At 42.0% G+C, this 25,142-nt stretch overlaps 2 protein-coding genes across 3 annotated transcripts in view; one reads left to right on the top strand and one right to left on the bottom strand.

The window, feature by feature from the left end:
* dgkza (diacylglycerol kinase, zeta a) overlaps positions 1-25,142 on the top strand; it is a 90,499-nt gene that overhangs the window by 50,604 nt on the left and 14,753 nt on the right. For both annotated transcript variants that reach the window (XM_080422680.1, XM_080422679.1), the window contains 3 exons: positions 11,623-11,712; positions 14,161-14,217; positions 22,895-22,944. In XM_080422680.1, coding sequence (XP_080278806.1) covers positions 11,623-11,712; positions 14,161-14,217; positions 22,895-22,944 — 197 coding nt within the window. The remainder of the gene's footprint in view (positions 1-11,622; positions 11,713-14,160; positions 14,218-22,894; positions 22,945-25,142) is intronic.
* On the bottom strand, positions 615-2,597 carry LOC308080187 (ubiquitin carboxyl-terminal hydrolase 7-like; the record flags this gene model as incomplete). The annotated part of the gene is made up of 1 exon (XM_080421963.1): positions 615-2,597. The coding sequence occupies one exon, from the start codon at positions 2,595-2,597 to the stop codon at positions 615-617; it is 1,983 nt and encodes a 660-aa protein (XP_080278089.1).

Genomic DNA, 25,142 nt, shown 5'->3' with positions numbered 1-25,142 from the left:
ATCGATTCGTTTGATTAGTTGTACCCCTGCATATGATATAATTGCTCTTCCAGATTTCCCCCTAGGACCCACGCTGTGTAATAAAAAAAAAAGAAAAAAAAGAAAAACAGTAAATATGTATGGAGTTGATTGCTTGTCTGGTACCATTTAAACCCCTCTCTCTATACTGCGTAAACTGGACATGGGTCGCCTCTGTACTTGGTTCGCTCTTTTTTCCCTTCTACACCAAATCTCTTCACCTACTTCTCAAACTCTCTCTTTCTTTTGAATATCCAACAGTCTGTCTCATCATCTCACGAAACAACTCACTCTGTCTGATCTTGAGCGATGGGAATCAATATCTCACTACCCATGTCCAAGACTACCTGGTCTACTGGACTCTCTTGTATTCAACCTCTGAGCTACTGGTCCTCGCCACCTGGACTTATGAGCTACTGGTCCGCGCCACCTGGACTCTCTTGCGTTCAACCTCTGAGCTACTGGTCTTCGCCACCTGAAAGTAGGTCATGCGGTTGGACAGTGTAACCACAAAGCCACACAGAAGATGGCATCGGCTCGGTCGTACTGGTTCCAGGAAGTGATCTTGGGTTGAAATGGGCCTTGGCGTAACATGGCTACACTGACAGAAACTTTGGAACCAAGATCTCCAAAGTGATTTCCATGGGGCTCTGACAGCCGCTCAAGTACATCATGGTCTTGCTGCAGTCCGCCTCGTAATCCAGCCTGTCGCGCCACCTAGTTCCGTTTCTGCAGGACCGCATGACCGACAGCCTCATCCGGTCCTGAGGGAAACCCATACCCCGGGAGAGCTTCTCAACAAACTGCTGCAGCGTGGTGCTCTTTAGCACTTCGTACCTCTCAGGGTGCACGTCGTCACCATGGTTCTCTGTCGTCACCTGGACCACCATGTAGCGAAGCTGTTCCTCTCTCTTCTGCGCCTCCACCCTCTTCTCCTCCTGCACACACTCCACCAGCTGCTCGGGGATGTCCAAATTCGTCACTGGCTGGAGCACCTCGTTGAGCCTGGACTCACGGATGTACACCAACATGTAAGCGGTGCAGGAGTGGTGAGAATCATCATGGCCGTAGTTGTGTTCTATGGCTTCCTCTTTCGTGCACCGAGACACTATATCGTCATCAAATTTACACCATTTGCCATCTCCGTTGGGGTTGACATAGACAACATAGTGTCCTCCTTGGTTTCCCCCACTGTGCACCAGCACCGTATGCAGGATGTAGTTGGCCGGGTCCTCGGAGTCCGTCTTCTGGAGGAACTCATCCAGGAGCAGCCTCTCCGGGAACTCGAACCTATCATTAATCTTGATGTTTTGGTCAGTCTGTGGGTCATACATACTCCTCATGAGCTGTAGGTGCAGAACAGGAGGAAAGGCAAGGAACTTCACCCCTTTCTCTGCCTCCTGTAAGCCATGCTCTCCTGCATCATATTTGTTGTCTCCATCCAACTGTTCTGTTGCCACATAGACTTTGAAAGACTCAAAGATGTTCTTCTTTCCTTTGATGCTGAGCTGGATGTCATAGTAGTCCTCTGTCCGCTCTGACCTGTAGTCCACGTGCTTACACTGGATGTAGGACACCATCTTTCCTTTGAAGAGCTTGGGAATGGTCCCCTCAACACAAGTGCCTTTCATTTTGTTCTCCATTTTGTTCATGAGCACCCTGCACAACTCCTGGACGTCATGTTGCATGAAGCTGTCTAGTGTCTCCCACTCGAAGGCCTTGGTGAGTTTCTTGGTGCTGACAGGCTCGTTACTGTGCTGTAGCTCATAGAAGACCATCTGCAGGGCAAGAGGGATGCTCTTGGATGAGTCATCACCCTCTGTGGGCATCAAGTACACCGCCCGTCTTAGCTGATTGGTGAAGAAAAATGTCTCTAGGAGACAACTCATGTAGCAGGTTGCTCCTTCATTTTCCAGACCCACGTAGCCTGTGTGTTTCTTAGAGTCCCAACCAGCTCCATGCGGGGCGTCTGCCTGGACATGGACTTCAATGGTGACTTTGTCATCCATAATGAAGCCCTTGTCTGGATCGGTCACATCTCTCCAGGGCATGAAGTAATGGAAGCCCCTGTAGGGCATCTTGTGAAAGAACACGTGCTTAAATGTCCTACTGATGGACTTCTCGTGGTTTTTGTGGTTGACGATCCTCAACGTGCATTGGGCATGGCACGACCATGACGTGGAGTTGGACTGTGTATTACACACCAGGAAGATGCTAACATCCGATTTCTTGCCGAGGTACGAACCTACAGTGATCGTCCAGGGAAGGTTCCTGACGAAGAAGGGTCGGGACCTACCACTTACGGCTGAAAGGGTCGGGGCCTGCCACTTACGGCTGAAACCTTCCATCACAACGACCTCTGTCGCCTCCGACCGCCAGCTGGCATCCTCTTCCATGCCATCCTGTGTCTTATCATGTCCGTCTTCCGTGGTCGTGTTGCCATTGATAACTGGGTTGGCTGGGATTCTTGGGAGGTCACCTGTGTTCCGAGCTTCCATCTCCACAGCCTCAGGTTCACAGAGCTGCTGTTGCTGACCAGCTTTCTGCTGCTGTTGCTGGGTGTGATGATGATTGTTCATGTTGGCCGATGGTGAGGCTGTGGTGGTATCTTTGTTCCCCTCCTCCACCATATTGTCCAGGGTTGGTTCTTTGGGCTGCTGCCGGGGAGTTGAAGGATCCATAAGTGGGCTAAAGGCAACGGGGGGGGCAGGCAGAGAGACGCAGGCGTATTTGCTCGCTATTCACCCTATATCGGCGCCTTGACGTATGCAAGTTATCTGACAGTGCGGGATGACTGCGGCTTCAAGGAAGGGGGGGCCAACTGAATGAGCCAAATAAAATCCTGACTTTACCTCTGTGTAATGTGGCACAAAAACGTCTATAACAAGTCACACCCACAAGCTGCAGCCGGAGAAACAAATACTTAGACTAGTCAGCCGGCTAATGATGTAGAAATTAAAAACGATATACAACAGCTTGCTATTTTCCAGAGACTCCATATATACTCGCCACGTCTACGTAACCAAGTATATATGACGTATATGTGACGTACATTTCATCATCAAGTATTATGACGTAAGTGACATGAATATGGGTCTAATAATGGCTTGGCTTCCATGTGGATTATGGACTGGTGGACTTCATATGGCCAGTCTATGATGTCAGTACTGTTACATCAGTCGTCTCCATATTTGGGCAAGGAAACCTTGCTCAAATATGGAGATGGCTGACATGCTCATCTGACTAACATTGACATCCATTATCCTCCTATATTAAAATTGCCAAATGGGTTGGCGGGCTGTCCCGCCGGCGTACCACCTATGTTATTGCTATGACTCTAACATAACCATACGGTATATAGAGTTCCCACTGCAGCTACACCCAAATATGACATGTGTCTTGCTGACTGTAACAGCATGGCATCAGACCCAATCAAACCGTGTCATCATGACATCAGACAAAAAATAATCATATAAGGATCCATATAAATGTGAGTACAACTAACCAACTAACTAACGCCCATATATAGGCATAATGGAGATCCGATTGTCCAGAGCCACAGATCCGACCGATATGACCATATGTAACCATGCGCATATATGGGACCGACCGATTTCAAAGTCGGCGCGCCCATCGGCAAGGACTCAAGGGAGTGCGGTGCCCGCCGTCGAGTGTTCTGATAGATTATGTCCATACTGTACAGGCATATATGGATATCAAAATTGTCAAGAACCGCCGATCCAACTGTTCTCCTTATATGGACATAAAGGTGACACAGACAGACGGGTACAACAGGTACTCTGACAAGGCCCCGTCACTATGACTCAGACATCGGTCGGATCGGCGGTGCGACGCACAGTATGTGTGAGGGCTGTGTAACGGCCCAAACCTCTTATAATATACCGCTAGTAAAAATACATTTGGTGCTGATCTGTCCAGCGGTTTGTGAGATTAGCCCCGACTGACAGACTCAGACCCATTTCTAGATTGCTTGGCTCCTACAGAGCCACACCATAAAAATGATTGTGTGGGCGATTTTGAATTGGACTTGCGAACTGGTCTTTGCACTACTGAAAAACACTTCTCATAGAAACAGGGCCAGATTTACTGTATAAACTGCATTTGTCATTTCCTCTCAAGATCTCGTTCTCCCACTGGAATCTGAACCACTAGGGTAAAACAGCAGTGGCACTGACAACCCAATTTAATGTGTGGGGAGGAATTAAGTGGCATAACGACTAAATTGTAACATTAACACAGGACACATTTTTGAGATGTGTCCTGTCCTGTCCTGTCCAGCTGAGCTGGCCACTCAGACAATTAGTTCCACCTGTGGAGACAGAAATGTTTGGTGATAATCATGATGGTGTGTGCAATATGTGCAATATGTTTTAATATGTATGAGTGCAATAGAGACCAAGTGCAATTATGTATGAGAAGTGCATTATTGGTAATGCTAAGTGATGATAGAAAGCTTAACATGTACTGTACCTGTTCAAGTTGTGCTGTTCTGCTTGTGTAATTGGGCTGGAGCAAATCACAATGGCAGAGGGAGGGTTGTGATATACATTTGTAATTGCAAGGATATTTAAGCTCTAGTGTGAAGAAGGAATCATTGTGAAGAATCATTACTTGTGTCGTTTTTTAATAACATTTTATAAGCGTTGAAGTTGTATGTATTTATGTATTTGTATATTCGTTAATCTACCCCTTGACATGGTGGAGTCCAAACTAATTGTCTCCAGCTGAGGATAAAATGCAGACTGACAGACGCAGCTGAGCTGGTGGTAGGACATGAGTGCTGGGCACCACCGTGTCACTTGTTTGAAGCTCCTGTTTTTTTGGTCTTTTGTATTTTTGTCAGTGAATCAATACACTTTTTGGTTGCAACCTACTGTACCTCAAGGCCTCTGTACTGAATTCCAACCGCTAAATGGCTCATTCTAACAGGGACTCAACTTTCCATATTTGTATCTGTCAGGGTGAGTGTTTTGTGTTTGTAATAAAACAAAAATATCTGGGGCACTATATTACAGATCAAATGTCTGATGATTCAGGGCCGGTTCTAGGGGGGCAGACTGCCAGTAGGCCACGGAAGTACCTCCACAATCTTTGTTGTGATATTGTTGCAATATTGTATAATGGAAGTCAATGGGGCTCTGATCAAGTTGAAACCTTGACCAAATTTTGAGTCATACGTAAGGATACTGTATGTCATAGACCAATGATGTTATAGATGAGTGATATCACAGGGTGGCAACATCAAGTCCAAGATCCAAATTGGAGCCATACCGTTCCCATGTGCATCCCGAGATCCACATGATTAATTTATTTTATTTACAACTATTAGATCATCTATGAAAGCCTATGGGACCCATGCTATGGCATGCCCCCATTGCAATGCACCCTTTGCATCAGCTCATCTGCAATGTTAGTAGATCAAGAGGCCTAGTTTCCTCATGGAGGTTTGACATACCAAATCTAGATCCTGAGTTTAATCAGGACTCTTGTCTAACATCCTGCTCACATCTAGAAATCCAGTTTTTAGCCACTTGAACTCTAGCATCCCTATTGTAGGAGGAACATACAATAGAACAAATAGCAGATCTATTAATCGAACAAATAGCAGATCTACCAGATCACACCGCATCGCACTGTGATGCGCTGTGTGCTTGTAGATCGGCTATCTTCGCCAAAGAGATTTGGTGTAGAGGGCAAAACAAGAGTGGACCAAGTACAGATCTGACCCCGGTCAACTAACTATTAGCTATTTTACTAAGTATAATGTGTTAGGATAATCACACTGCAGGACTCAACTAACCACTAAATCAATCTAACTGTTTTGGCACAGGGTCTCATATCGTTGCTGTTAGTGCACAAACCTTGTACCTCCGTATTTCACTTTCAGTGAAAGTGGTTGCCTGTCTGTGACTGTGGGTTTTATAAATATTTGACAATTTTTCCCCCATTTCCTGAAAAGTAACTGTTTTGGACATACAAGGTTTCCATCCGACAGCGACAATATGTATAAAATAAAGTGTCGGAGGATTGTGTCTGGACACATAATAGTACTGCACACTGCCCAGCCCTTGGTCTGACCAGAATAATAACATATTATATATGCATACAGTAGTTAATTCTCATAATCATTCAATATGAAAGAGTGTGTGGGCAAATAATCACACTTACTTCCCCTAACAATGATTTCTGAAATGTGTGTGTGTGTGTGTGTGTGTGTGTGTGTGTGTGTGTGTGTGTGTGTGTGTGTGTGTGTGTGTGTGTGTGTGTGTGTGTGTGTGTGTGTGTGTGTGTGTGTGTGTGTGTGTGTGTGTGTGTGTGTGTGTGTGTGTGTGTGTGTGTGTGTGTGTGTGTGTGTGTGTGTGATATTTTTGAATAGCCAAAGGAATCTCAAAATGACACAGATGCGTTCCCGGTCTTAACTCTATAAACGTCTTTGAGAAATTAGCTGTTGCCTGCCAAAGACGTTTAAAAACGTCCTGAAAAAAAAAAAATTCTAAAAAGATTCTCTAATTATTTAGTATTGACACCTTTTCGATATTCCAAACTAATAAGGAGATAACAATTTCCAAAGATTTGCTGCTCCATCCACTTCAATGTTAAAATTGAAACGGACAAACAATTCACAATGTTTTTTGGTTTGAAACCACTGGTTTTGAGCTATTTTCAAACATCAAACAACACATGACAACAAGGTCAAATTGACCTCGTTGACATTTGTGAAACCACACCTGAATCTCATCTGTGATTAGAAATTTTCTGGGGATCAATCATACTTGAGAAAAATATTTTGTGGCTATGCGAAAAGGTACCAAAATCGGTCAAAACCCTGGCAGAGGCTACAGACTGTTCTGAAAAAACTCTGGCAGGGTAAGAGTTAATGGATTAAGCATGCACTGACTGGTGGTACTTGTGTGTTTGTGCGCTGCTAAGTGCAGCGAGTGGGCAGATGATGATGATGATGATGATGATGAGAGATGATGGAACCGATCGGAAAAACCTGTCCTGATGAAGATCGCCGGTCTAAAGAGAATTGTGCTTCCCTCATTTAAATACTTGTTCTTGTTTCTATTTTAAATTTGCCACAGGCTCAGTAAATACTAAACACATTCATTGCATAATATAATACAAATCCAATATTTATCTAGTATTTTTTTCCACCCCCGTATTTATCTTTTTGTTTATTTATTTAATGTCTGTTGATGATCCCAGTAGGATTCACTTATATATGAGAGAGGAACTCATTAACATACATCGTTCAGTTCCGCTCAGTGTTAATCTTTATTTTTACCTATTTATTTTTTTACATCTTACTCGTGTTTTTCACCCCTCTCTCATCTGCAGTTTTTTCCTTTCTTCTTCTATGCGAGTCAGATTTCTCCCATGTGAACATACTTGGTCAGTAATCAGATTCAGATTTGTATCCCTGAGGAGTGACTTTATATAAGATTTATGTAAGCTGGCTACTGTATGCGGTATCTACACTTATCAACCCCAAGGAGGGTTTTAATCTTATGGATAGCGCAGAAAGTAAAAGTACATGAAGTGTACAGTATTGACCATGGGAAGACTTATTTATGTCTATAATGAATCAATAACAACAACCCATGAACCCATCCTAACTATTCAGAGCAGCAGTGGAGCAAACTATTGAACCGAGCCCAGGGAATGGGCTTCAACACTAAAGCGCAATTTATGTTCGGCCGCACGACAAAGTGTGAAATTAATCTGGTTTAACCCATTCAATCCGGGAACGCATCTGTCATTTTAGATTTCTTTGGCTATTCAAAAATAGCAGATATACAAGCACCAAGTGCAGCGCTATGAGCTTGTAGATCTGCTATTTTAGAAAAATCTTGAATCTTTGAATATATATTCATATATACAGTATATATATATATATATATCTTTTTTTTTGTGCAAATATTTGAATACATATTCTTTTAAAGCAAACATTTTAACTCAAATCTTTGTTTCTGGTGGTCCCTGGAACTAAATATTTTGAGATGGGGCCCCGTGGCCAAATACATTTTTGTTTGGTTGCTATATCAGTGGTGCTCCAACTTTTTCTATGTCAAGGACCCCTAATCTCAAAATATTTTGTTTCAGGGACCCCCAGAAGCAAATATCTGAGATAAAAATTTTCACTTGAGAAATGTATATATATTCAAAGATTTGCACAAATTGTCAAGATTTTTCAAAAATAGCAGATCTACAAAATCCATGATAGCCAAAGAAATCTTAAAATGACACAGATGCGTTCCCGGTCTTAATGGATTAAAAGCCGGGAGAAGCCAAGGATTGAACCGGGAACCTTCCGGTTTCCAAGCGGCCGCTCTATCTGCTGAGCCGCTTTGGTCTGTCTTCATAAGCCTATGGGATACTTAAAGAAATAAAACAAACATATTATTCAAATGATAAAAAAATCTTTGATAAAAAATCATCGTGATAAAAAAATCATCATGACAGATGTGTGGAAAATAGTGTACAGTAGTGTATATCGTTAACATTTTTTTTTTTTTTGTAAATCAACGCCCTACATCAGTGGTTTTCAACCCTTTTCATGTCAAGGTCCTTTATTTATTCGGCATTTGAGCCACGGACCACCATTTGATGAGATTTAGCCGTACTTGCTGTACTGTATTCCATGCTGTATTGATGTGGTTCCATAGGAGATATAGCAGGCAAAGGTTGACAATAACAATTCTTTAATTAAAGGTAGGGTAAGTGATTTTCTTTGGTTAAAATAAGTGTTAAATAGCTCTATATTCTGATAGTACTCATTGCTATAGAGAGTGTTTGTTCAGTAAAAGGAGTCTCCTTGTCTCTCCAGCTCTTTATAAAACAGAAAATGCATTTTCGTTTCAGTTCCAGTTTCATTTCCAAGTTTATCCAACCAGGACAGAGAACTCAATCAGGATATATATTAAACAAGTGAAATTGGAAGTGATGACACTAAGAAATGAGCAGGCAAATTTTGAACTGGAACACTTTAAAAATGAAGCTTAAAAATGGGTACTTTCTCCTGATTGGCTGAGATTTTGACACCGGAAAATGTATGGAGACTCCTGTTACTGAACAAACACTCTATAGCAATGATTACTATCAGAATATAGTGCTTTAACCTTTTAACAAAATACTTTTTGTTTTAACCAAAAAATATCACTTACCCTACCTTTAAGTAATGCAGATGTTTAACAATAATTTAACTCTTGAGAGCGAAAAACGCTCTCAAGAGTTAAAGATCTATAAGGGTCCATTTGGTCTCCAGCTCTCCCATCATTTAGCTGGGGACCACCTGGAACGCCCTCAAGGACCACTGGTTGGGAACCACTGCCCTACATGATCATACTGCATTGTCACACAAAAGCATCAAAAAGTAGCAGATATACAAGCTCGAGACGCGGTGCGAAGCGACACGTTTTGAGCTTGTAGATCTGCTACTTTTGCTATTTTTGTATTAGAATCCTGAAAAGTTACGTTATGTAGTTAAGTTATGTTTTGGACATACAGTAAATTGTGTCCAACGGTAACTTTTCAGGATACAAATTCATTTAGCATGAGGTTTTCTCCCGACAGACGATATACTCATATGAGAATGTGCTCGCACTGCGACCCATTGTGAACTTGTAGATCAGCAATCTTTTGGCGAAGATATTTGGTGTATGCGGAGAGAGTACAAAGTACAGTTGCAACTCGAGTCCAGTTCTCTAAGGCTACAGGGCTTGAAATGGTTAATAGTATTACTGTACTGCCACTGGTGTGGTGTTTGGTATACTTTACTGATTTAATGGTGTTCGTGTTAACGGTACTGGACTATTGATACAGGAGAAAAAAACATCAATTCTATAGTTCCCAGTGGAAGAGACCTTGCTCTTTGCTGTGAGCTGTTATGATACTTTGTACACACACACACACACACACACACACTTTTACACACGCATACTCGCCAATCCTCTGCTTTCTCCCACACACATGAACGCACACACTAGCACACTCGCATAGGCATACATGTGCACACACACACACACACCACAGACATGTATGATGTACTGGACATCCAGCAGCACATTAATGAGACGACACAAGGTCTCTGAGTTCCTCGAGGTTCTTTGTATGTTTGTCTGCCTGCTTATCATACAGTAGGAAATAAGGGTGCGTGTGCGTACATTCCTCTGTATATGTAGGCATGTAGATAGATAAACCAGGACCCTTGTTCCTGATCTCCGCACCCCATAAACCAGTGCCTTAGGGAATACATCTTTCACTCTATGCTATATATATATACATCTCCCTCTCCCCCGCTCTCTCTCTGTCTTGGCAGAGCTCATTGGCAAACACGATGTTCATCTCCGAAAGGCCTTGCTATGTTAAGCGAGGGCTCAGGAACAGAGGAACGTTTTTCTGAAAGAAACGCAAATTGTCGAAAGCATGCAGGCTTTTTTTTTGTTTTTTTTGCATAGCAGGTCTCTGATCTGCTTGGCTCTGTACACTGGTCACAATTTAGCCTTCCGTGCCGGTATTCACTTTATTGCTTTTGTTGTGGATTTTATACATATACACTTCACTACCTTTCAGCTGCTCCTATCCTGGCTGACTTCAAACGGCGTAGAATGTAGTTAAATCCTTCAGTCAACAACAATGTATCCAGATACAGTATATTACTGTATACACAGGTGTTTAGTATGCTAATCTCTCACCCACCTTGAGTGTGTGTGTGTGAGAGAGAGAGCGAGTGCGTCTGTGTGCGTGTCAATCCTTACACCGGTTCCTGCCAGCGAGCAAGTGAACTGCCAATGAAATTGTGCGTCGCGCTGTGATTCGAGCTTGTAGATCGGCTATTTTCGGTGCGCAACACCAGAACATCCAATTTCCTAAACTCTTAACTCTTTCACTGCCAGATATAAATAAATACATAAATCACCCACTGCCAGCAATTTTTAGGTTTTCCTTCCTTTTCAACTAGTCACAGAATATTTATCTTCAATAAATTGAAGATAAGACCCTTATGGGTCTGTAACTCTGAGAGTGTACAAATGGAACCAAATGATTTGGTTCCATTTGTACACTCTCAGAGTTAAATTGACATAGATTTTACAATATAAATTGCGGTCCAAGTGATAGAAATGCCATTAAATGGGGGTCTGTAGCCCTAATGCATGTCAAACTGGGGGTCCTTGAAATTAAAATGGTTGAGAATCACTGCTAGAGCCGTAAAAAATCTTCTCTTATGGGGCTCCCTGGTATATATTTTGAAATGGGGGTCCGCGGGCTAATAAGTGTCAATTTGGGGGTCCTTGACATGAAAAAGTTTGAGAACCACTGCACTAGAACAACCAAAAAAAATATGTTCTCTTTCGGCGGTTCGGGTGGGCAGGATCCGATCTGTTCGGTGCCTCTGAGAACTTAGTTCGGCGTTCTGCATTGTTTCCTGATTCATTTTATCAGCTTCAAGTTCATTGTCATTTTTATATATATATTTTATATACAGTAGTGTAATTTTTCCACCACGCAATATTGAACCTCTAAAGAACAGGTTGTCATGTGGCTGGTTTTCAAATAATTATTATTGTTTATGTTCAACAGCGCTCCCCACAGACCGAGGGTCAGCAGTGACAGTTCGGTGGCTGATGCGCTGTCTCACAATACAACCCAGGCCCCCCGCAAACTTATCAGGTTAGTACACACACACACACACACACACACACACACACACACACACACACACACACACACACACACACACACACACACACACACACACACACACACACACACACACACACACACACACACACACACACACACACACACACACACACACACTTCAGAAAACTGCCTACCAGTGACATCATCGGTAGGCAGGTTTGTCTATTTCAGATTTCAAGCTTTTTTTAATTTTTATGCAAGAACAATATTTTCTATTTCAGCATGCTAACTTTCCAGGAAGAGAAAGACTGTAGTTTCTATTGCTTGGAATCCCCACCAATGATGTCATTGGTTGGCAGGTTTCTGAACTGTCCACAGCCCACCTCTGAGAGACAGAGCGAGTAGACAGACATGGTGCAATATCTTATAATGAGTATCAATGAGGACCAAGTGGTCCTTTAACCCATTAAGACCTGGAACTGTGTCATTTTTTTATTTGAGCTAAAAAGCTTTATTTTACACTTTGGCTATTCAAAAATAGCAGATATACAAGCTCGTAGCGCGGCACTAGCTTGTAGATCTGCTATTTTTGAAAAATCTTGAAAATGTGTGCAAATCTTTGAATATATATACATTTTTAAAGCGAATATTTTTAAACTCAAATCTTTGCTTCTGGGGGGTCCGCGGCCAAAAAATATTTTGATGGGGGTCCGCGGCCAAATACATATAATTTTGGGGGTCCTTGACACGAAAAAGTTTGAGCACCGCTGATATAGAAACATATGTTTTTTCAGAAAACTGTTGGGATTTAGGAGACATGTAGAATCGGCTTCAGGTCTTAAAGGGTTAATGTTATTACCTCCTGCTTCCAAGTACATACACTTAGATGAGGAAAACACACCAACATTCCACACAAAGATCCAATATGGCTGCTGTACGTGTATGTTCACATGCCTGCACTGGTCCACGAAAAGCTAAAAATAAAACACAGTGCACATGCTGTCACACGAAGAGACAGATTTATTGGCAAAGTGATTTCTTCAGAGCAGACCGCTAAAAATAGAATGGAGACCCCCAAACACTGCAGTTTGAGAGAGCGAGAGTGATTGAGTGAGTGAGAGAACTGTGCAGCCTGTAGGGAATTGCATAACTTGTTGAGTGATTGCCGTCTGTTCACTATAGGCATGAACCAGTTAACCAAATTATTGATTAAGTGATTGACAGCAAACGAATCAAATGGAATAGTAAATGGAATAGTAATAGAATGATCAGTGTAATGAAGTATCATGGAAACATGTTCTACATGTGCTATTTACAACTTCACAAAAACTGTGTGAGAGAGTACCAGGGAGAACCAATTATACAAAGATACGGTTGAAAATGGGTGAAGTGGTCCTTTAATGTTATTACCTCCTGCTTCCAAGTACAACCACTTAGATGAGGTAAACACACCAACATTCCACACAAAGATCCAATATGGCTGCTGTACACGCATGTTCTCCTGCCTGCACTGGTCCACGCAAAGCTAAAAATAAAACACTGTGCACGTGCTGTCACACAAAGAGAAAGATTTATTGGCAAAGTGATTTCTTCAGAGCAGACCGCTAAAAATAGAATGGAGACCCCAAATACTGCAGTTTCAGCAGAGTGAATGGATGATATGAGGGAGAGAGAGATGGCCCTGTTACTGTGCAGGGAATTGCGTAACTTGTTGAGTGATTGCCGTCTCTTGACTATAGGCATGAACCAGTTAATCAAATAATTGATTAAGTGATTGACAGCAAATGAATCAAATTAAATAGTAAATGGTATAGTAATAGAATGATCGGGGTAATGAAGTATCATGTAAACATGTTCTGTGCTATTTATAACTTCACAAAAGCTGTGCGAGAAACGATATAATCGGCATTGAAGGATACAAGTGTGCAAGAAACATAATAAGCATGAAAACATAATCGGGCATAAAAGGATACAAATGTGCAAGAAACTTAATAAAAGAGGTACAAAAAAACAGGCAAGTCATTCCAAATTCTAGGCGACCTGGTGGCAAAGGTCTGATTGCCTTTTGTCTACAGCTTAGACTTTGGAACGACCAGAAGGGCCCTGCCCGAGGGTCTCAGGGCACGCTTCTGCTCTGGGGTTAAAAGGTCTGTGATGTAAGAAGGGGCTAAACCAAGCTGTCTCTTAAAAGTAATCAATAAACAATACATTCTAAAACGAACATGTAACCATTGAAAGGAGGCTACAATTGGTGTAATGTGCTCTTTTGGTTTTAGTTAACAGTCATGTGGAATGCTTGTTCCATGTTTTAAATGTATAAGTTATGTTTCTGACTGCTTGGTGAATCAATTCTGTCTCTCCATCACTTTCTCTCAATTTACTTTGGTTTTTAGCTTTTCATGTTCATCATGCCTCTTAATCACTCCTTGCTTACTCTTGTTTTTTTGTGTTTATTTCTGTTTGTGTGTGATGAAGGGCGGGGTGTGTTCATCGCTCTAACACCACTGCTGCTGATTTCAAACCGACAGTGAGGTCAGTACACACACACACACACACACACACACACACACACACACACACACACACACACACACACACACACACACACACACACACACACACACACACCATTCATTGAGGGTGATTAGCTGGTCTATTTAAAATGGCAGATCTACAAAGCTAAAAACAAGGTGTCGCTGCGACGCGTTGTGAGCTTGTAGATCTGCTATTTTCTGTGGGCGACACCGGTGCGCAACCAAGTGTAAATCAAGGGTCAGCAACACCCAGATAACGGTGTCGCAATACATTTGCCTCTGACATCTTTTATTTCTCTGTCTCCCACACTCTCTCTATCTGTCAAAACCTATTTTTCACAAGCGGTATGTTATACATGCACCCACTTGTGCACTCCAGCTCCTTTTCTAACCTTTCTGTCTAAATTCATTATTTAACATTTCTTTCACGTAGCAATCAGTCATCGTGTGGTTTTGGAGATGAGGTTTCACACTTTTCTGATGAAATGTGAAGTGTCTCTCTTGTAAAGGGACGATCAAGGGACACTATTGTGGGAACATTTAAGCTGCCAGCACAGAGAGATAATAGCGATAGAGAGAGAGTGAGAAAGAAGGAGAGTGAATGATTCCACATGAGACCTGAACTTTAGGGCTGGAAATTGGTTCGTGAACAAAACTGAAATGACAGTATTGGTTCCTGCCGTTTCCAAGAGAACTAGTTTCCCAAAACATCCCAAAATGAAGTGTCTGATTCTTTGTTCAGCGTTGTTTCCGCCCTTCAAGTTCCTTACTCCGACGCACCTGTCCGTCTCCGTAGGTGTGCAAAAGGACTTTTTCTTCTCCGATTCTTTGTTGAAATGTACACTCAGAACTTGCATAATAGAAGAAAACTAGAATTATTGACTTCACGTTCTGATTTCAGTTTATTTTCCATTTTTTATATCACTCCCCCCCCCCCCCCCCCCCCATTTTGTAGCCAAAAATCTGTGTTTGTGCGTGCGTGCGTGCGTGCGTGTAGCGTTCAAAGAGTTCCGCTTTTTGTTTGATTTGGCTTGGACAGGGGGTGGGAGAAAACAGAATAATTAATCATCATTGTCATCCTCGTCAAAAACAATGCCGATGTATTGCACTGCGCACTTAGCTTGCATGGGTTTGCATCAGTATGACCTAGCTAGCAGGGGGTGTTCATCTGACAGGGCATTATGTATCTGCTGGGGCTCAGGGATTGGTCATGTTGTCTCCTTATGTTTTTATTGAGCTTCTGAAAGTACACATTTGCATAAAAAAAATCTATAGAACCACCCATTTTCTTTTTGGTAACTTTAGGCTTTTGTTTGCATTTTCAAAGGGGTTTGGGGGGGGGGCGGGGGTATATAAACATAATAGAACAGCACAGTTCTGCTCTAAATCAGTTTAGCAAGTTGAATCAAACCGTTGTTGTGCAATCCCTCCGATGATTCATTTATTAACCACTTAAGCCTTATATACTTTGTTGTACAACCAATTTGTTTCCATATGAGAAAACAAAGCCCCAGAACAAACCCCAGTCAAGGATAACGGCAAACACCGGTGCACAAGCAATACAAAACATACACCAGATTGTTATTAATACTCATGAGGTATATAAACCCTGTTCTTCATAAATGCATCATTTAATAGCAGCAGTGATCCTGCACCAAGGAACAGATGAGATACATGAGGGATGTTCTCCGGCAATCTGTTTCATTCTGCCCATGAAGGTCAATAGATTTAGATATTTTAATAGTTTTTAATTATAATTTTGATGGCAATTCATTCCGCTCCATAGCTCAAGTATACACAAAATGAATCCCTAATTTTGATGGATATTGTGTATCTCTGCTGTACTTAATCATTACAAGTTAAATCTCACACACACACACACACAAAAAAGATGAGATGTGTTGAATGTTGTGTGGAAATGTGTCATGGGCTTCACAGTGGTAGCATAAAATAAAGACACAACAAGACAACACAGAGGTGTGCATAGTTGAGACCTTTATATTAATATATATTAATTTGTGTTGTCCATAGTGTGTTTCAGCTTTGGTGTTTTCAGCACCCTCTGGTGGACTCATTTGCAAACAGAGTAATGTACCTGTACATCAGGGGCCGGCAACTTTTTTGACACGAAGTGCCATGTTTTTCATGTTCTTGATAGTCAGTTTGTCAAATCAATATTAAGTTTAATTATGACACGTCACATCAAAATATATTTGCAACATATTTTGATTGTCCATATGCCTAGCAGCCTTTTATTTTTATCGGGATGTAATGATCATTAGACTCATCATTAGAGCAATAACCTCACCTAGTTTGAAAGAATGTAGAATTATGTGCAGGATGTAATTTTCTTACAGTTGTGAGAGAACTTAAAGGGATACTTCACTTTAGGGCCGGGGAAACATTTAAAAAATATATTAAAAATAAATGAAAAAAGTTATGGAAAATTCATGGCCCCCTCACGCATTAGTAGGACACTCTAATGCGTGAGGGGGCCATGAATTTTCCATAACTTTTTTCATTTATTTTTAATATATTTTTTAAATGTTTCCCCGGCCCGAAAGTGAAGTATCCCTTTAATGTAATTGACTATATATATATTTTTTAAATTATTTTAAAAGAAAAAACTTCTCTCTCACACTCATACTTATGCCAGTGTGCCAATGATCACCATCCCCTGTGCCAATGTTGGCACGACACAATTACAACATCAAATCAGAGCTTCCACTATTTATTCATAGTCCTCGTGTCCTTCCACTCTAACCTGACGTTACTTTGAAACTTACCCTCAGTCTTTCCCTTGCACTGGTGCTGAAATAATACATATTATTTCATATCAGAGTGAAATGTTAACCCTGGCTTCATTTTCATCTTGACTTCAAGAAACTTGAGACCCTGCTCGTCCAGCTGCGTGCCAGCTGCCTTAGCAAGCCAAAAAACATGTGATGTGGTGTTTAAACGGGAAATATAATTCTGAAACCTTGGAAAAATGCGCTCTGGTGGTGCAGTGGTAAGTCCTTGCCCACCACCACGGAGGCTGTGGGTTCGAACCCACCGTGGTGTATCCGGCTTTGTCGAGCGTCTACGTGAACACAATTGGCACGTGTTCGGGGGAGGGAAGCCGGGCAGCGAGGGTGCTATTGGTCAGTGCACGTACTCCTACGGGCTGGGGCGGCACCTGTCAGCAGGGAGTGTTGGGCGGGAGGAGTAGGACGAAAGGCCCTACGTCCTCCCGGTGGGGCTCCTCACTGGCAGTTGAGTCAGAAATGTGTGTGGGGAGGAATTAATTGGAATAACGACTAAATTCGGGAGAAAAGGGGGTAAAAATAATTGTCTACTCTAAATAAAATAAAATAAATGTTTTCAAGTGGGCCCTGATCCAGAAAAGTTTGAGAACCAATGCTGTAGTAGAGTCAGTAGCAGAGGAACACATTGGAGACGTGGCCAGTTATTCATCTCCTTAGAAAAAAAAATCCCATCCACCCAAGTTTTTCTGTTTCCTTTAATGGCTTCACGGAGTTCCAAAGTACTGTTGAATGTGGTTCTGCTTAGCCATTTTGCTCTGAGATCCTCCACAAGCCTTAATGAAGCCCCTGCGGAGATACCCATTGGACAACATCAGTGGAAGTCTGTGGTCATACTGGATTGCTCTCAAAGATTGTGTGTGTGTGTGAGAGAGAGACATGAAGAACAAAGTACTGTGTGTGTGTGTGTGTGTGTGTGTGTGTGTGTGTGTGTGTGTGTGTGTGTGTGTGTGTGTGTGTGTGTGTGTGTGTGTGTGTGTGTGTGTGTGTGTGTGTGTGTGTGTGTGTGTGTGTGTGTGTGTGTGTGTGTGTGTGTGTGTGTGTGTGTGTGTGTGCGTGCGTGCGTGCGTGCGTGCGTGCGTGCGCGCGGATCTTCTTCCTGGTGTGATTTCCTCACATCACATGCACACCAGCAGCCATTAGTCCGTTGAATTCATAATATTCTTCGCCCACCAATTAGTCCCAACAGTTTGTGCTAAAGTCTGTAGGAATGGGTTGGCTGTTACTCTAGCTGCAGTATGGCGCTCTGAAGGGCCGTTATGCTCGCTGGACTATATCGTCTCTGTCGGGTGGAAACGGTTACTTTTCAGGTTTCAAACCAAAAAAAAGGGCAAAAGTAGCTGTTCGACGAGCTCAAAACGCGTCAGTTCCCGCCTCGTTTAGAGCTTGTAAATATGCTATACTTTTGTGTGACGCTCTAGTATGATCAAGTAGGGCGTTAATTTACGGAAAAAAACGCGAAACGTTAAAATATGGAGATGGGAGGTTTCTGCCCGACTGCAACGATATACTTGTTTGACCAGAGTCCCCCGGGGGTCTATTCTCCCCACCCCCCTTTTTCCCCTCTACACCAAATATCGAAAATAGGCGATCTGAGCTTGTAGATTGGCTATTTTGGCTCAATGTTCACCCCAGAATAGGGGCACTAGGGGCTAAAACACAAGCCATAGGAAAGCTACTGTGTGAAATGAGTTTGGTTTGCAAGCAGCAGGCCAGACACGTTCCATTTGGCAATCACTGCATTGTGTGTGCGCCACGTCATCCAAATGCAATTAACATGAAACAATTTATCTATTTAGCAGAGAGGCCTTAATTAAAAGACGAGAACTGTTTCTGGTTTGATTTTTCCAAATTAATACATTTGCCCATTAACTCTTTGACTGCCAGAGTATTTTCATAAAGTACTCCCCCAGTGCCAGCAATTTTCGTGTTTTTTTATTTTTATATTTTGAATTTTTCTCATGAAAATAATTTAAGGACACATAATGTAAAGACCCAGCACAAATCCGCCACTAGAGCGCAGCACATGACAACTTGATCATGTCGTTGGGTCTCTCTCACCCTTCTTCATAGATTAGACAAGGAAAAACATGAAAACGGATGTGACGTCCCCCCCATTGTTTTGATCGGCGAAAATTACGTTGTGATATACGACGGCGATGACTGATCGTCACCCAGACCATAGATTATAGAAGAGAACCGTTCCGTTTGTCCGTTATACCGTGTGAAAACCCGTTTATTTACCTATTTTGGACGAAAATGACTGGGGAAAAGAATCAAAAACCGGAAACGGAATCCAGGTCATGGAACCGGATGCAGATGTCCGTGAAGTAAGTGGAACTCGAGAATAACATTGAATATTAAGCAGCATAGCGCAATCAGAGATTAAACAATGAACGCGCGTCCAGCGCGTCGAGCGCGTCGACGGCCAACTGGACAAAGTAGCACTTGACGCGTTATCGCGTCGTCCGCAGTCAAAGAGTTAAGAAGAACGACCAATCAAAAAGAGCCAGGACAAAAAATTATTTCCCCTTATGTTATTGGCAAATATACAAACTCTATTTAAATCTCAGAGCTTTACGAATATAGGGCAGATGTGTGTCCTATAGCATCTCAAAGTGATCTCCCTCTCCATTTCCATCAGCAGGTCTGGGGATTTGAACCGGTGACAATTCCTGTCAAAAGTCTCTGCAACATTTTGAAATCGTTTCTGGCTGGACTTTGAGTCCAACACTTCAGAACTAATCCTCTGCTACATGGAGCATAGAAACTGAAAACTGGTAACTGTGACTAAATCGTGCAAACATTTAGCAGATCTCGAGCTAAAAACAGACATTCTGCTGGCTCGGGGCCAATACTTCATTGCATGTTGCTGCTAACAGGGTCACATAAGTTTAGGGTGTACATTAGCACAATTAGAGTTGTCAGTTTCAGCCCGTCGGATAGTTAAATTATGGCGTGATGAGTGGAATTTATTTTTTACCGAAGGCACTATTAAGGTGATGAATCTTCATCTGGATTTGGTTAAATGACACTTTTAATTTATAAACTCATCTTATCCTATATTGCTGCCGCGTCACTATAGTCTTGCGAGCCAGACTGTTGCCTCTCACAATTTTCAAATGCTTCCGCATGGATTAAAGTTCTCAGTCGCCACGACTGTTTTCAGTCATTTACATTCCACATAATGCTCTTCTATGGAAGCATGTTGTGCAGCGAAAATAGCCCGTCTACTACCTCTCAATTCGTCTATTTTTGCTTATTATTTTAAGATTAGAGCATGGTCAAACTAGCTATATGTTCAGAAGCCTCTTCCATAAAATCTTAATGGTTTCGGATATTTCATATAAAAGCAAAGGTTAAAGCCTCAATCTGTGATTTCTAAGACCTGGTTGACAGCAGGACCAATATGACTAAAACATCATCATTTTACTGTGTGTGTGTGTGTGTGTGTGTGTGTGTGTGTGTGTGTGTGTGTGTGTGTGTGTGTGTGTGTGTGTGTGTGTGTGTGTGTGTGTGTGTGTGTGTGTGTGTGTGTGTGTGTGTGTGTGTGTGTGTGTGTGTGTGTGTGTGTGTGTGTGTGTGTGTGTGTGTGTGCGCCTTTCATACTGTTGCACAAATCGCACATTAGGACTTGGTCATGCGATTTTATTTTGCTTTAATCCATGCTTCCGTCATACAGTCTGGAGCACGGAAGCTCTGAAAATAATCCAGAGGTACAGAGGATGTGGCGCCTCCTCCCCGCTTCCGTTTTGTCTTTACAGTCGCGCAAATCTGTCCTAATATAAGTAAAAATAATCGAAGCCTATATAGCTTGCTGCTTGTCAGAAATTGAAGTTCAAAAACAAAATGAAGGTGAACGGAAATGACGAACAGATGACAGCTTCCTTCCTCAGCTTTCTGGATGTGTAGTTCCAGACTCTATAGCATTCGGAAATTGTGGAATATTGTCTGGCTATGCAAGACTACTGTCACAATGACGCAGACATAACCATATATAGAGTTCACTATGACTCAGACATAACCATATATAGAGTTCACTATGACTCAGACATAACCATATATAGAGTTCCCTGTACAGCTACACCCAAATATGGCGTTTGTTTGGGTCTGATGTCATTCTGTCACAGTCAGCATGACAGACCCATCAGACAAAGAAAATCCCAAACAAACCACGTAGTCACGATTCAGATAGCCGGTGCGTCGTAGGTGTGAGGGCCGCGTACCAGCCCGATTTCCAGATGTGAGTATAGCGGCCTGAACCTCTAGTAAACTAAACTGCAACATTATGCAGATAATGCAACATTCCAAATATCAATTTACCTGTACACATATCCATTCATATTTGTACAAAACTGGGTTACAGTATTGTATTGGTTCAAGCTTCAACTCACTTGAGTCGATGAGGTTTGGGTTTTAACCTCTTTAAACCCTATACTTCATTGACTGGGGTCCCCGGGGGGTCTGTACTTGGCACCCTCGTTTTTTACCCTCCACACCAAATCTCTTTGCTGAAAATAGTCGATGTACAAGCTCACAATGTACATTGCTTCGCCAAATGCTCTGCTATTATGACATGCCCAGAATAGGGATGCTGTGGTTCATCTTGTTAATTTTCAGGACCGTTGATAACTAACTATAATAATTGGACAATTATTTTGTTGTTTTCTCTTATTGCTTTTGTGTGTGGCATAAGTCCAATTATGTCTATTGTTTCTGTTATTGCTTTTATGTGGGCACTCTTTGCTTTTTGTCTCTTCCCCCTTCTTCTACATGGACAAGTAAAGAATATTTGTTTTCTTAATTGATATTTTGTTTTGGTGGATTCTGGAGCTTTGGGACCGGTTGAGAAAATGGACAATGTTAAGTGAGCACATGAGAGAGATGTATTTTGTTTACTGAAGTCATTATTCGTTTTTGAGTACATTAAAACCACATTTTAGTTTGTACAGTATGCCTGTCAAATTAGAGTTTATTTCTCTTTCAGTTTTGACCCTCCCCCTCTTATTGCCATGGCTGGAGCTTGACTAAACCATTACATTGCATTTACCATTATATTGCATTATATTCTTTCTCTCCCCAATCTTCCGGTTACAAACGGTCTAACACTCCCCTTGCATCTGAAAATGTGGAAGAAGTTAGTGCCAGGGGGGGGTTTGGATCCCATCTTGAGCGGATTGGATCGGAGCCTGATTGGCTACCTCTGACGTCATTGCTGGGAACTGTTGAGGATTGATGGGTGCTTTGCTTTTCGCTGCACACGGGAACAATTTCAGTGAAATTTAGATGCACACAGTTCTCCCAGCAAGAAGATAATGGTCAACAGTTGGGCTGAGGTTGAGCGAGGATGTTTTGTACTTTGCGCCGCACTGGGAAATCTACAAGTCTACAAATCACATCGGAAATCCCTCTTCAGACATAGAACTCTCTCTCTCTCTCAGTAGCAATTACTTTTACTTTTATTTCTGTGCTCTCTTTGTCTTTCTCTCTCTCTTTGTCTCTGAAAGTTCAGTCTACTTTACATTTAGTCTGTTGACTATGACTCACTCTATCCCTGACATGAATGCAGACCACTTTTCTAAAACATACCATTTTTGATTTTTGAGGAAGCAGTTCCATTAATTTTAATAAGATATGCACATCCTACTTCCAGAGACATGAGATAGGAAATCTAACACTAAAGATCATTGCAAGGTTAAACATTTTTCTCCTCTACATCAAATATCATCACTGAAAATAGCTGATCTATGCCATTTTTGCCGATTGTTCACCTATTTTTGGGATGCTACGGTTCATGTGGTTAACCGTCTCATGATTCTTCCCCCGTTTCTCTCTCTCTCTCTCCCTCTCCCTCTCTGATTCTATCTCCAGGCAGGAAAAGAACCAGGCAAACAGCGGAGCGGGCAGAGAGACAGAGAAAGGTAACACTCCCAGACACTTGTAAAGGGAATTAGTTAGGCTCTGGCCAATCGAAGCTGAAATGTTTCAGTAAGTTGGACACGCATATAAAAGATTTAATTACATTTCAAAGCCCAACTTCTTCTGCCACCTGCTGCTAGTTTTTATTACTTTGGATTTTGACAGAAGCCAAGTAGTACTTAGCTTCTGTCAGGGAGGGAGAGAAAGAAACTTGGAGGGAGAGAAAGAAAGAGAAATTCTCTCTCATCGCACACATGTACTTGGCACTCTCCTTGCGGAGGAGGATTCTGACACACTGTACACTACGCTCACACACAGCACTGGAGGGAGGTCAGCCAGGTCGACTTCATCACACTGTAGAGTTCAACAGAGCAAGTGACATATGTATGTGTGTGTGTGTGTTGTAATTCCCCCTCAAGGATTGGAGTCCAAGTTGTACTGTAGTGTATTTCTTGACGAAATACTTCTGGGAGCTTCTCCTCAACTCAGATCTCCTCTTTTCTCTTCTCTTCTCTATTCTATTCTCCTTTCCTCTACTCTTCTACTGTATATTGCCTTTTTTTCTGTCTTTCTATGTTGTGTTTTCTATGCAAACATGTTCATGTTTGCAGGAGTGAGTGTGTTTTCCGGTATGTGTGTACATGAATATGTACGTCACAATGAGCTGTGGCTGTTGTTTCCCTTTGGCGTGCATGTGCGTAGGTGCGTGCGTGTGTGCGCTGTGCGTGTTTGTTTTTCTCTTGTCTTGCAGCCATAAAACCTCTTGGAGGATTTCACAGTCTATTAACGTGTGTGCATGGGCATAAACATACACGCACACACGCACACGCACACATGCACATGCACAGCCTAACATAATTGGATTAGGCCTCAACTATTGGAAGAGAAACAGACAGACAGATTCACAAAGAGTGTATTGAGGTCAAACTAATAAGTATTCATGTCATAGTCTGGTCTGTCTTCAGGGATGTTCACAGCTCAACCAGAGCAACCCAGACCATAATGACATCATGTTTGTCACGTCCATTGGTGGTGGACAGTAACTAAGTACATTTACTCAAGTACTGAACTTAAGTACAGCCTTGAGGTACTTTTACTTTACTTGAGTATTTCCATTTTGCAATACTTAATGCTTATACTCCACTACATCTCGGAAGCAAATACTATATCGTACTTTTTTTTAGTGTGTTGTAAGATAATAGATCTGCTATTTTCACACACAAAAGAATTGAGTACTTTTACTTTGGTAAGTATATCTTGATGCCAATACTTTTGTACTATTACTCAAGATTATTTTTAAATATACAGTATATAGGCCTTAGTAACAGAGTATTTCTACATTGTCTACTTTTACTTAAGTTACTGAGTACTCCTTCCGCCGCTGCATTTTTGTCACGTTTCATCTTTTGGCTGAATGCCTTTTTTGTTGTTGTTGCAGGGATAGAGGTGATGGTAGCTATGATGATGAAGCTGACAAAGGCTATTTGCTTTCCTATGATGTATTAGGTTTCATTTTTACGGTCCTGACAACGTGGACGTGTTCCGCTTACGTTTGTCAACCCCCTCTTGCAGTCCACATGAGCCTCGGTCCCACAGGCTTTACCACAAAGCACAGCCTGGATCCACTTCTGTCAGGCCAGAGGGGAGCGAGCGTCTGGCATCCTCTGACTCAGAGCTTTTCAAAGTGGGGGCTAATTGGAAAGGAGAGGAAAATGAAAATAAATGAATAAATAAATAAAAATAAGTTTAAAAAGTTGATGTTGCTTCGCGCCGCGTTTTGAGGGCAGTAATTTGGGGGTGTAATAGTAGATGATCTCAGTGGTTCTCAAACGGTGTCATTGTCAAGTTGACATACCGTACATTTGGCCCATGGACATCCATTTGAAAAAAAATTGTGCCAGGGACTGCCATAAGAGAAGATTTGTGATGTTAAAATTCCCCAAATCACAACATTTTAGATCCTTTTTCCCGAAATGGCAAATCTACAAGCTCTGTGCTCTTATTGATCGTCTATTTTCAAATAGTCAAAGTATAAAATAGGGATAAAGTGGTTAAATATGTTTTGATGCTATGACAAATTTTGCTGGCGAGCCCGTGGAACGCCTTCAAGAAGGACCCGGACCTCACTTTTAACCCATTAAGACCGGGAACGCATCTGTGTCATTTTAAGATTTCTTTGGCTATTCAAAAATAGCAGATA

This window comes from Gymnoscopelus braueri (assembly GCF_963280865.1).
Source record: "Gymnoscopelus braueri genome assembly, chromosome: 24".
Lineage (NCBI taxonomy): Eukaryota > Metazoa > Chordata > Actinopteri > Myctophiformes > Myctophidae > Gymnoscopelus > Gymnoscopelus braueri.
Note: the sequence above shows the minus strand (reverse complement) of the source record. Positions and strands in the feature narration are given on the sequence as shown.